General features: G+C 44.2%; 2 protein-coding genes across 7 annotated transcripts in view; one reads left to right on the top strand and one right to left on the bottom strand.

Moving 5' to 3' along the window:
- The window catches only part of LOC105670827 (uncharacterized), a 168,477-nt gene that overhangs the window by 77,744 nt on the left and 78,269 nt on the right, over positions 1–12,464 (top strand). The window lies entirely within an intron of this gene.
- LOC105670825 (T-box transcription factor bifid) overlaps positions 1–12,464 on the bottom strand; it is an 82,937-nt gene that overhangs the window by 41,077 nt on the left and 29,396 nt on the right. For 2 of the 5 annotated variants that reach the window (XM_067350749.1, XM_067350751.1), the window contains exons 3-4: positions 10,571–10,684; positions 8,237–8,399 (exon numbers count right to left, since the gene is read on the bottom strand). In XM_067350749.1, the coding sequence (XP_067206850.1) occupies positions 8,237–8,399; positions 10,571–10,684 (277 nt within the window). Of the gene's footprint in view, positions 1–8,236; positions 8,400–10,100; positions 10,215–10,570; positions 10,685–12,464 lie in introns of all 5 variants that reach the window. The other 3 variants (XM_067350752.1, XM_067350750.1, XM_012364548.2) reach the window with 3 other exon arrangements.

Below are 12,464 nucleotides of genomic sequence, written 5' to 3'. Positions count from 1 at the left end.
ACGCTTGCGGCGTGCTCGGACTTAGCGTTCTCCGGCGTTCGCCAAGATACACAGACATGCCTGGCGAAAAATCGCCGGCTGAAGAACAATGACTCCGACAGCTGCGAAACTAGGCGAATCCGAAAGCAACCGCATGCGCTCGCTCGTGAAATTTTCAGTCGGAAACGCGACAGGTGACGTATCCCGTGTAACGACCTACAAATTTAATATTAAAACGCGGAAAATGCGCTGCGTTTACAAGCGGGAAATGAGAGTAGACGCAAGTCTACGAGAGTAGTAATGTTGGCAGAGGAGGTCAGAGATGAGTCGGATAGATATCTACTTCAAAAAACGTCTTATTTACGTATATTAAGAATGAGACTGCTATTATCGACATTATGCAAATTAAGCTATGTACCTATATTCGTATTTAGCGTGACTTGACATTATCAAAAAATATTAAAATCTGAAGAGTTCGAGTAGTTTCGATATAAAATCTATCCGAGCGAAGATTGATCGATGCGTTTTTTTGTCATCTAAATGTCAGGATCGTTAACTCCTTGGCGCAACGTGATTTCGGATTGAGCAACGCGCGTCAATCTGTTCCAAATACCGAACTTATTTATTCCGCTCCCGAATGATGGGAAACACCCGCGGCGCTCGCGACTCCAATTTAATAGCGATAAAATCCGCGTCGCGATTTCCCAGCGATTTCTCGCCGCAAGTGCTCGCCAAATTGCCCGTTGAGTGCCACCTGCGTGAACACGCCGCGCTGGCATTAAGACAGGAAAAATGGAAGGCGGTTGTGTGGTTAGTCGTTCGACAGACAAGTGCGGTGTACACGGCCGTTGATTAACGACGGTGAAAAGGAGGGCCGTTAGTTAGCGCGAAAAAAAAGAAATAACGGAGCCGCGGATTACCGCCGCCGTAATTTCACCGTGAAATACCCCGCGAGCTTACATACTCTTCGCTCTTCGCATCCTCTCGTATATACGACATTAAAAGTACGATGTATGCGATATTAGACGTTAGAAGTGGCGATATTAAAATTTTTACTTTTTTATTAGAGTTGTACTAGCAATTAATATATAAATTCTATTCTTCACACATAGATATACTCATTTATCCTCGATTCAATACTTGTATTTGATATTCAGTTGCTTGATATTGATTTTTCAACATTGTATCTAGAGTTTACGGAACCTAAGTTATCCCCAAAGAGGACCACACACACACACACTCACACAAGTAAAAGCACACTGCATACCGCAAGCGAACAAGTTGATGAATAAAGCAGGAAGCAGCCGACAGTTGGCGAACGCCTCTTCACTCATCAACTTACGCACAAACTGTTGCAACTGTTATCGCAGTTGTCTACTTCCTTCTTTGAGTTTTCGCACGGCGGACCGGTAAACACACGACCACGCGTCGCGCGCAAAGTTTATCCCCGTGGAATGGCGACTTTGCTTGAAAAGCGGAGGAAAGCAAGAGGTGAGCGTGCCACACGACTTACCACGCGGGTTTGCCTACGTGTGTTATGACGTGTCTGCACGGATTACGCGTCAAGAAATAGTTCGAACGTCAGTGTGGACTATTGCTTCATTCATAACTAATAGAGATATTTTTTTTTTTTTTCACGAGCGTAATTTCCGTGGCGAGTCATCTCGCGTAGAGGAAAGTGTTCGCGTAGTCGCGCGGAAACACGAAGGGTAGGGCAGAACGCCGGGCGGGCGAGTCGAAAGCAATAATTACGACGTTAGGACCCGGGCGCGCTCTCGATCCTGGCGTGCCCGTTATGTCATTATCCCATTTATTATAACGATCAGGAGCCACCGCGGCGGCTCGACCGGATTCCACGCCCGTTTCTCGCTCGACGGACGCAAATTGCCCGGCACCGCATCGCGGTCTTCGTGCACCGGCCGGCCGCCGCGGATGATACACGATGATGTCTTGATACGGAATGCACGATCGTTAATCGCCGTTTAATCCGAGGGCCACTCCTCTCTCTCTCTCTCTCTCTCTCCCTACCCCCCTCTCTCTCGGGTCCTCGGAAACACGGATGAACGTGCAGTGCGTGCGGGCGTCGTCTCGATTTCTCGGGAGTCATAAAATTTTAAGAGATAGGTCACGCCGGAATCAGGCCGAAAAGTTGCAAACGAACTAAGGAACAAACGCGCGCGCGCGCGCGTTTGCACTCTCATTAATTCGGGGTGTCTTAAGTAAACGTTGAAGCCGAGCAAACGAGCGGTATACGACGTCGAAAGTATAGGGTGCCGAGAGTGAGATGGTGCATTTTCGATATACATTTTTCGATCGCGTTGAGGTTTAACTTGGTTATTACGGGCGTCCGTGTTGTTCTGTGCGTTCATTAAGGATTCAGGAATTTGCACCGACACGCCTTTGGCAGCTACGAAATTCGATTCGAGACGCGACGCGCGATCGGGAGGAGAGAGTGTTACACAGCGAGACTAAGGGGCGCGCAAGTTTTCTCTTTCGGCCGTACCTAAAATATCAGCCCCAATGGGCGATAACGCGTGGGATGGGGTCTCTTTTCTTCTCGCATCGGCCAGAATTCATAGTAGAATTCACGTCGATTGTTGCCGGAGGGCGAACCCCAAGGGAAATTTGCAGAGTGCGTGCGAAACGCAGCCGCGAGCAAATGATTTAGTAATGTCTGCGTGCGAAACGAGCTCTCTTTTTTGCGCCGGATCTGAAGATGGGCGTAACGTGTTATAATAGATTTACTTAGCGCTGCACGAGGAAATAAAAATGATAAGATTAGAAAGAATATTTAGACAAAACTTTTTCTTCTCGATAACATTGTATGTATAAATGTAAAATAGTAAATACAGATTTATAAGATTTTTTGTAAGAATTTTTGTAGAATTATCTGAGAAAACGCATATCATTGGATCGATATCAGTTAAACCAATATCACGTGATATTTTCCAATACGTCCGCCAGGCAAATGCTCGGGAAAGCTTATCGCTATGTAAATACGAAAAGTGATAAAATTGAAAGTAAGGGACGGGCAGTAAAAGTAAAAGAGCGGAGTTGCATTAATGAACTTAAAAAACCTTAGGATACAAAGCGCGCGTGTAGGTAGGTAAATCATAAAGGATACACTTTGCCGATAATAAAGTATATTTAAGTACAAATGGTATCGAGAACAAAGCAGTACACGGATCCCGCAACGAATGAATACCGTTATTGAACGCGCGGGGAATATTAAATGTCAATTTAATTTGCACCGTAAATAATGACAAAATGCGTACCTATAAAATCATAACGATTGCTTCGGACTGCGATAACTTATGTAAATTGCAAAAGTCGCGACGATCATAATCTTCAGCGGCGTGCGAACGCGGATATAAACGCGGGCTCTTTGACAGCGATTTCGCGACTACGTAAAGACTTTTGCATATCGAATGTATCGAGGTCTATCAAAGCATCTGTTTCTCAGTGAATTCGAAATGTAACAATTTCAAGTGAATCGTTTTCAAATTGGGCTCTTATGACGAATGAGAATTTTGCGTTAAATTAAATACGGACATGATCACTATTAAAGAGTCATGCATCACGGAATTGATGATGCAAGCATCTCACGTATGTTCCGCATTTGCGCATTTGCAAGCAAGCGGTGGACTTCCGCGTATGGACATCCGGACGAGCGGAACGGAACGCGGCGTTAAATGTGCGCAGTCTCGTTGCGATTTTCGTGACTAATCTCCATCCAACAGGTCGCGGTGGGCTTTAACGTCCGCGACACGTATCGAATCGGTGTTCCTCGCACGGCGAACAGCAAAATGGCCCCCGAGCCACCGCCGTGGAGTCCGAAGCTTACACGCACGCATACACGGGGACGCTCCGGGACACGCAAGCCGCCAGCGTGATGAACAAATGTACGTGTGCGTGGCAGCCGACGCACGCAACAAGCCGCTCCACGCCGCGAGGCGACGATCTAATATCCTGGCCGATACGATTCCATACGTCTTCTCGCCCCGTTGTGTGCGTGAGCGTGGGGTTTGCGGGGACAACCGCGTGTCCTATTTGCACTTGGCGTGTAAGCGTCATGAGAGAATCGCATTATTAAATTGTGTACGTGGGTAATCGCGGTTATGATTTTCAAATAATCAAAGTTTAGTATGTTGCATTCAATATAATGAAACTGTTATATTATAATAAATTGGAAAAGGAGAGAAGTAGAGAACATAATTGTAAATACAATTACCTATAGAATTGTACAATCTCAGAATTCATCTTAGAATGTAGCCCTATTCGTAGAATATAAATGCCGTTACGGAAAAATAGTCGCACGAGCAAGTTCGGAAACGCTATCTCCGATAAGCTGCATTCCATATCGGTCTATCGCTGAATGTCAACTAACGAACACTATCACTATATCCATGTATCCATTACTAAACAAATCACGATCACCGTTCGACCGTGCGCGCTTCTGTAAGCTCCGCCGCTGGGCGCTGGATAATTAAAGCTGCGAGGCACATTTGATCGAGTTTTCGGTCGCTCTCTGTCCGACAGACCGATTGTTCCCTATTTTAATTTTTTTCGGAAAATTGGAAAAGGAATTCTCCCTCGCTTTCTCGATGTTTTTTTTTACGCGCGGATATGGATGCGCCTGTGCCATGGCCGGGCGAAAATTGGAAATTGATTTCGAGCGGAATTCCGAGCGATATGTCGAGCACGTATCGAACGATACCGAAATTTCGCGCCTACGGAATAGTTCGTCGGCTGTACGCTTGCCCGACGATTCATCAGAATGTCATTCGCGGAATGTAGGTCATAGCAAATGAGTATTTGACGAAGAAGAAAAATAAAACAACAGAATGGTCTGAATTATTAGTCTGATATTTCAATCGAATTGAAGTTAATTTCACACATAAAGATTGAAATTTAATATTCAACTAATTATATTTTTAAAAGAATTATGTATTCAAATAAATGTGAATAAAAAAATATCCGCTTTTGATAGACAAAGACATTAAATTTAAAAATGTAGTTTTTTCCACTTTCGCGCTTCGCAAATATCCCTTCGAAATATGACCAGCAAGTTCGAGGAACGGTCAGAACAATGAAGTCGTTAGAGTACCTGAAATAGAGACGGCGTATTTGGATACAGCTGGAAGCATTTTGTCGAGAAGCTACAACCGAAAGGAGAGAACGCTCTCGCGTGAGCCGCGCACGTCTAAAAAGCGATCTCCAACGACGCGGAGGAAGGTCGCTCGCGATTCCAGTATTTCCAGTATTTCGGGTGTCCCGCGGCGAAGCAGCTTGATCGTCGAATCGAACTACTTCATTAGTGGCGAGCCATAATGACGATAACGCGTCTCGACGCGCAGAAAAGAGACGATCGCCGACAATTAATAAAGAACGGCGGTATCGTGGACTCGCCACCGAAATGCGCCCGAGGCTAGTTAAAAGGACAAAAATATATATCTCGAGCAATGTAATTCAGGAGCAGCAGCGACATGTATGAAGAATACGTGCGTGCAGCGTTATTGATGTAAAAATCTGAATCCCAAAATTTATTATTTTTACACAAATAAATCACGAGCATTTTTTTGTAGCATTATTTCACATTCGCCTCGTTACGTTTTAATTAGTTTTCGATAAAATACGATGTATCGTGGGGCCGCACATATATTTCAGCTTTCCTCTCTCTATTTAAGAACGGGTCCGCCCCACGTTTTCATCCTGTCAAACATTCCCACGCCTAATGCTTAGTAGCGTCTGAGGAAGCGCACGCGGTGTCATTTTAAAACGGGAGCAACGAGATCCTTTCAACCGCTGTTGTCGCCACGACGGGATGCCTCCGACCGCTCTTGTACCGTCGGTGTTTGCGATCCTCTCTCCGCGCCTCACCACGTCTCTTTCCACGGTCTTTCACCGATATTTACTCGCGGGGCCCAGGCCCACCGCCGGGATTGCCCTCGAAGACATCTCGAAGGACCGTGACTCGGCACTGTCTCGGTTTTGTTTGCCACGCCGGGATTTCCCGACAAAGGGCCCGGTGCGTCGTGTCGTCCCATCGCCCGCCCTTCTCCAAGACGCCGGGATTAGACTCGAGAGGATTCCGAGTTGTTTGCGCTAATTTTTGTTTTTGCCTCTCCTCCGCCTTCGTTAGGTGGAATAATCGAGAAGGGGTTGCGAAAATTAAAGTTAAAACCCAATTTTTCAGATTTTCTAAACCCGATAATCTTACACACTCTAATGCCCACCTCCATCAATGTAGATTAATTGTAATCTCGGTTCAACTCACTCTTCATCTTTTTCTAGTTCTAAGAATTAGAAGAATATGAAGAATAAGTTGAACCGAGATTAAAGTTAATCTGCGTTGGTGGAATCGGGCTTGTATACAGAAAAAGAAATAGCGACAGATTCATTGAACCGCTACTTTTTTATTTTCATTTATGAACTGCTCATAATTTGACTGTTAAATTTCTAGCTATTCATTAATTTTTTTAAACCAATTTAATAGTTAAATGCGTTACCATATACGATAATTGTATAATACATTAATATTCGACTTTGGTAAAAAATAGCAATAGTTTTTATGCGACGTTCAACCGATTATTTTCCGAAATTTCGCACTCGCTCAAAGGAAAAGAGACCACATGTCTTTCGGCGGGTCAGTAAATAACCATACTCACGTTTCTTAACAAGTGCGCACCGCATCGTGTGTATATACGAGGTTCGCTTTTATAGACTCGCTTTTGAGGTAGCGTGAAAAAACACATAATCCTTCAAAGGACCCTCCCGATCTTTCGTAAATCTGGAAAGGGTTGGCCCAGGTGAAAAGGACCGTTCTCTATTAGCCGCGGCGAGAAAGGGGTTTCGGGGGATTTTTTCGAGAGGCATTTTCTGGGCTCGTGCACAAACTGGATCTCTCTGCGTGCCGAGATAGACAGTGAGAGAGAACGAGAGAGAGAGTTCTTAAAAGCGGAAGACGTACGCCCGCTGCCCCGTCGTACGATGTAGGTGAACCATGCATAATGTCGTGGCCACATTACCTTTCGACGACAATCTGCTCTCTCCCTCTCGCTCTTTCTATTTAGCCGTCCTTTCTCTCTCTCTCTCTCTCTCTCTCTCTCTCTCTCTCTTTCTCTCTCTTGATTTCTTCTCCGCATTCATCTCGCTCATTCTCTTACCCGAGCACTCACTCGTTCGCTTTTCTCTCTTCACCTGGCAGACGTGTTTATGCGTGTGTTTACGAGAAAGAAGAAGATAGACGTTGAGAGAGAAAAGAGATCAGAAGGAAGGAAAGGGGAGGCAGGAGAATGGTTTTAACAAAGGTCGGTCTGCCACGCACTGCGCGACAGCCAGCCATTGACATCGATGGGCTCTGGGTAAGGAGGACTAGATTTCACGAGCCAGCGATGCAAGATCCTTCAAAGGGCGCCGACGAGCTGCCGCAAAAAGGATTCGCAAAAAAAAAGGACGAAGGGAGAAAGAGGGAGAAAGAGAGAGAGAAAGAGAGAAAGATGGAACCACCATGGCCGCAGAAAGGGGGCAGGCTTCTTCTTTAGTTAATGCTGGCTTCCGCGCACCCTTCGTCGGAGAGAGAAAAGACGAGAGCGAAGGGGGATCAGGCGGTCGAGGCTAATAGAGAGGAAGAAGACGAATAGGAGGAACGCGCGAGGGGCGAGGGAGGGGTGCGGGAAAAGGGCGAAACTACTTGACGGCAAAATCCATCGCGATAACTTAATCCCGGGATTACACTGCGGTTAGGTATCCGCGCGGAAATCCGATCGCGCGCGCTTGACAGGATCCTACGAGCGCGTTGCGAAGGTACGCGACTGCTCCGTTTCCGGTTTCTCGGCCGATCTTGCGAATCATGACCTCTCCGCTGTTGCATGATTAACGCGAGGATTATTCAAGCGATAAAGCCGATAATAAGTCGAAATCTTGTTAATTGGATGTAATTGCGCGTGGAAGTATTATTCATTAAATTTTTGTCACGTAGCATTTTACGCGGCTGCATCTTGCGTTTTGGGAACGTCATCGGTAGAGAGATTTCCATATCAAAAAGCATCCACTGTTTCTAGGTCTCTTAATTTATATTCAATCGATCGTCATCGTCGCGAAATTCACCGTCTAAAATGCATGCACATCGACCGCGCGGCACTTGTATTTTGAACCAGCCTGTTATACGCACTTTCAGGCAGGCTCAAGTTAGCGATTAATTGCAAACTAAAAGAATAGCTAGTAAGTAAGTAATTGTTTGGTTGGCGTTACGTACAGTACTTACAAAGCCGTGCTTGTCGCTGATGTTGTTGGTGAGCTTGAGCTTGTGGAAGCTCACGACCTTCTGCATCCACTGCTCGCCGCTGCTCGGCGAGTCCGGATGTATGTACATCCTCTTCGGCATTTCCGGATCCGCCTTACCCGCCACCATCCACCTACTGCTCGCAACACCCATAAAAATATATTAGAAAGGTCGCCAGGTGCAGTTCGTCGGCGCGTAACATGTCTCGACAACGATGAAGATGCGACGAGATGATTTTCATCGTTATCTAAGACAAATCGGTTTGGATCGAAACGCAGACCAGTAGAGTGAGCTACAATTTATGTCAACGTCAATTTTTTAATATTTAATTTCTTTTACGCCTAAAAAAAAAAAGAGGATCTACGAGAAATTGTTATATAATTGACATCTTCTGTCTCTCAAACGCAAAACGGCTAGATAAATTATAATCTGTTCATTATAATTTATCGGTTAATTTGTATTCAACGTTTTATCTAGATTCAACCGTAATTTTCGATCAGAGATACAAGTTTCGAAGCCGCAATAATCAAATAATTTTCTGGCAAGATAGCAACTTGTCTATGCATCTTTGCACGCAAGAACGAAACCGATGATCGAGCCGAAAGGAGGATCGAAGTGCCGGTGTTCCTTGTTAGCTCGAGTAATTTCGCCCGCCGCGAGCATCAACCGGGCGCGATTGTTGTCTTTTAAGGGAGGCGTGTCCACCGTTCGTAGTCTCTTCTCGTCGTCGCAGGTGGGTCAAACTCGAGCGCGAAAGACCGAAGGAAGAACTCGTTCGACGAGTTCCAAAGTGGCTGCGGTCGCCGGCGTGATGTAATCGTACATTGTGGTCTGCGTTTCGATCGTCTGAGCGGCCGGTATCCGAGATGCCTCGCGAGAGTTTTCTGAGAGGTGGAGTGCGCGCGGATTAATCTTTCTGTCGCGCGAAACGACTCGAGATCCGTCGCGAAAAAGTTTCGCGCGCGACCGTCGTAAAGTGCGCGAAAATACGCCGAGGAAGAAACAGGTTGTACACTTTTGCGGCTACGTAAATATTTGTGCCGGGCTGAATTCAAGAAAAACTCTTGAGTGAACATGAACAGCAAATACGTGGAAATTATTTTTTGAATCGCGAGCCGCGATAAAATATTAATTGTCGTCAACGCGTGAATATTCATAGTTTTTATGAAATAATTTTATTTACGGAATATATTGTGAATTTTGAAAAATACAGCGGTATGAAATTTGCAAGGCATCTCGGTTAACGAATGTGAAGGCTTGCGATCCCCATACAAGTCGAAATAATTTCCCATCCCCCTAAATGGCACTTCTGCGAGAGAATCAAACATTCATTATATTTTAAGATATTGCTTCATTCGGGACAGCGCACAAATATAAATATTCATTAATTAAGCATCCACGAATGGATTCTTGAAGCATTGTTTATAATTGATTTTTCGCACGCAAACAATGGGATGTTGATCAGCAGTGAAATGTTGATTTTTACGCACGGCGGAACAAATTAATTCGATTTAATAGATAATCACGATAAGGTGCACCGTATTACAAACAAATTATTTTCGACGAGTATGAGGAATTGTTCGCAGCGCACGCTCCACACTTATTTCAGGAGAGTCTCCTGGTAAAACTAGTGTCATTCGATCAAGACCGATCTAGGATCATTATCTCTAATTCCGAAAAAATTATCCCAAAAGTACTTTCTACATAAAAAAAAGAGAAGTGTCTAATTTTAATGAAATGTATCTCCCAATCGCCCAAACACTACTTAATTTGAAATTCAAAGGGAAAAAAAAAATGATCCAAGATCGCTTTGATCGCGCAGGGTCAAGGATATCACCTGTTGTGAAATTTATATCGGCATTCGTCTGATGCCACGATGTCCATTAGAAGTATGTAGCTAGCCTGCTTGTCTAACCCGAACACCCTCACTTTATACGCGGGAAACATGCGTCTGCGAACAATTTTGCAATCGCAAAAAAGACAAACACAGCATACATTAGTTTTGCCGCTCGTTGCTGGGTTTCTTTATTGTTCCCAACGGGAACTGTGCATAAAGTTTATATTTTTCACATACGGCGCTCTTTGGGGCGGACAACCGACCTTAAGAATCTCAATAGGCGAAAAATTCAAAATTCTTTTATGTTAAATAAACATTTTTCTTAAATATTGAAAATAAAGAAGATAAAAGTGTCGAAAGGCCGCGCATAATGCGATTCAGGCAACGCTCGAGATCATTAACACGAGCTGTCCGCGATAATTAGACGTTTACGAGTGCCTTCGCTCTCCCTACACCCCCAAAACCTCTACCTGTTGTGGAACTTGTATCTGTAGTCGTCGGCGGCAACGATGTCCAGCAGGAGGATGTACTTGGCCTTGGCGTCCAGACCGGAAACTCGGAACTTCATCTGAGGAAACATCTGCCTAGACCCCCGATCAACATGTACATTTCGATTAGATTGCTTATTCGATTAAACGAGCTAGCTTAGACTATCATGCAACTCGCAGTCATCGTGTCTTATCTTAGATTCGCATCGCTCTCGCATTTCATTTTAATAATTAGAAAACAGCACACTATTCTCGTATATGATGCTAAAAATAATTACAAATATTTTTTTTAAACAAAAATAATACCTCATATATTCGCCCAAAATTAAAATGTTAAATTTAAATTTAGAAAAACGCAATTCGTGATAAAAATGGCGGTTTTTCTCGAGGTCTCTGCTGAAACAAGCTCAAGCGGCGAATCGTACGCACTCCGAGAAACGCGCGACCACGAGTCACGTCGACGACACCTGGTAGAATCCTGAAAGGTCGGAATAGAAACGTGCACGAGTCAATTCTGACCGCTGTCAGACTCTGGCTTCCGAGGCACGTTCCCTGGAATAAAAACCGGACCCCGTTTCCCGGGCTAAAGGCCGACGACGGCCGTGCTGCTGCCGCATCCCGGTAGCGGCGGTCGTCCGGGTGCTCAGTGCGCGTCGAGAAATTATATTCCCTGGACGAAGAAGAGGCGCACCGGCGCCGTGAGAGACCTGGAAAATCGTCGCTCGGAATCGTGTTTTTTCGGACGAAACACGCGATCCACCGCCATGTAGCTGGTTCTATAATGAAAGTTACGCGCAATCGTTGTTTTTCTCGAAAAGAGTCGAGCGTCGAGATTCCACACGAAGGATTACGCTGCAAGCTGTAACTGTCCTGCACATGTGCTAGTTATAAAACGCGAAGAGATTGCGAACTTTTAATGCCGTGAAATACTCCCTCGAAAAATCGAGAAAAAAGAACCAAAAATTCCTGTCAAAGGTGCATGCACATTCTGATTAATTAATATCAGTATACACATTAAAATTTATCAAACTCGGTAATATTTAATTCGAGAATCTTATTACTTCAAAATTAATTACGATCCAATGGATTGCAATGGTAGAACGATAGACACGATTTAATGATAATTTTTCATACGTTTACTCTATTAATGTATGCATTAAAAAGTGCTCGACATTATTTATAACGGTCCAATATTCTAATAGCTTTTTTTGTAAAATACTCCCAAGTTCCATCGCACGAAGTGTAAAGACGAAGATATTTAAAAACAGCTGTTACACCCTTAAACTAATGGCACACTCCAATGTAAGTAGTTTCTCACGGCTACATTATAACGAAAAACTCCATTATCGTAATTAGGCGCCATAAACTCGTCAAGTCTAAGAACATTAACAGACCAAGACATTATGACGTGGTTGGAGACGATGCTATATATGACAAGACGTCTCGGTATGTTTAGGTCTGCACCCTATAATAAGTAGTCGTTAACGACAACAAAGAAAATCTTTTCGGTCTTTTGTCTCTCGGTTCAAGGCCAAGAATGCACCTGACCTGTAAGAACGCACCTGAATTGCAGTTAGTTTTTAACAAGTCATTTACATTCGCCATAAATTACGTGAAAATAAACAAATACTAGGAAATGTATTTTTAACTTTTAATATTTTTAAATTAAATTAAATTAAATTAAAAAATAGAAAATAATAGTGAAAACTATTCGGTAAATGTTTATTTTACGAATTATGTCAAAATTGAAAATGTATTCATCGGGGCAGAGTTTTGCAAAAATTCCAAAGGCTGCTGCAGGTATCGATCGAAGGCTACTCTCGAGTAGGGCCGGTCCGATCGTCTCGCGATGTCAAAGGTATCATGAAGGAAGGTA

The sequence above is a fragment of the Linepithema humile genome, chromosome 2 (assembly GCF_040581485.1).
Source record: "Linepithema humile isolate Giens D197 chromosome 2, Lhum_UNIL_v1.0, whole genome shotgun sequence".
NCBI classification, from domain to species: Eukaryota; Metazoa; Arthropoda; class Insecta; order Hymenoptera; family Formicidae; genus Linepithema; species Linepithema humile.
Note: the sequence above shows the minus strand (reverse complement) of the source record. Positions and strands in the feature narration are given on the sequence as shown.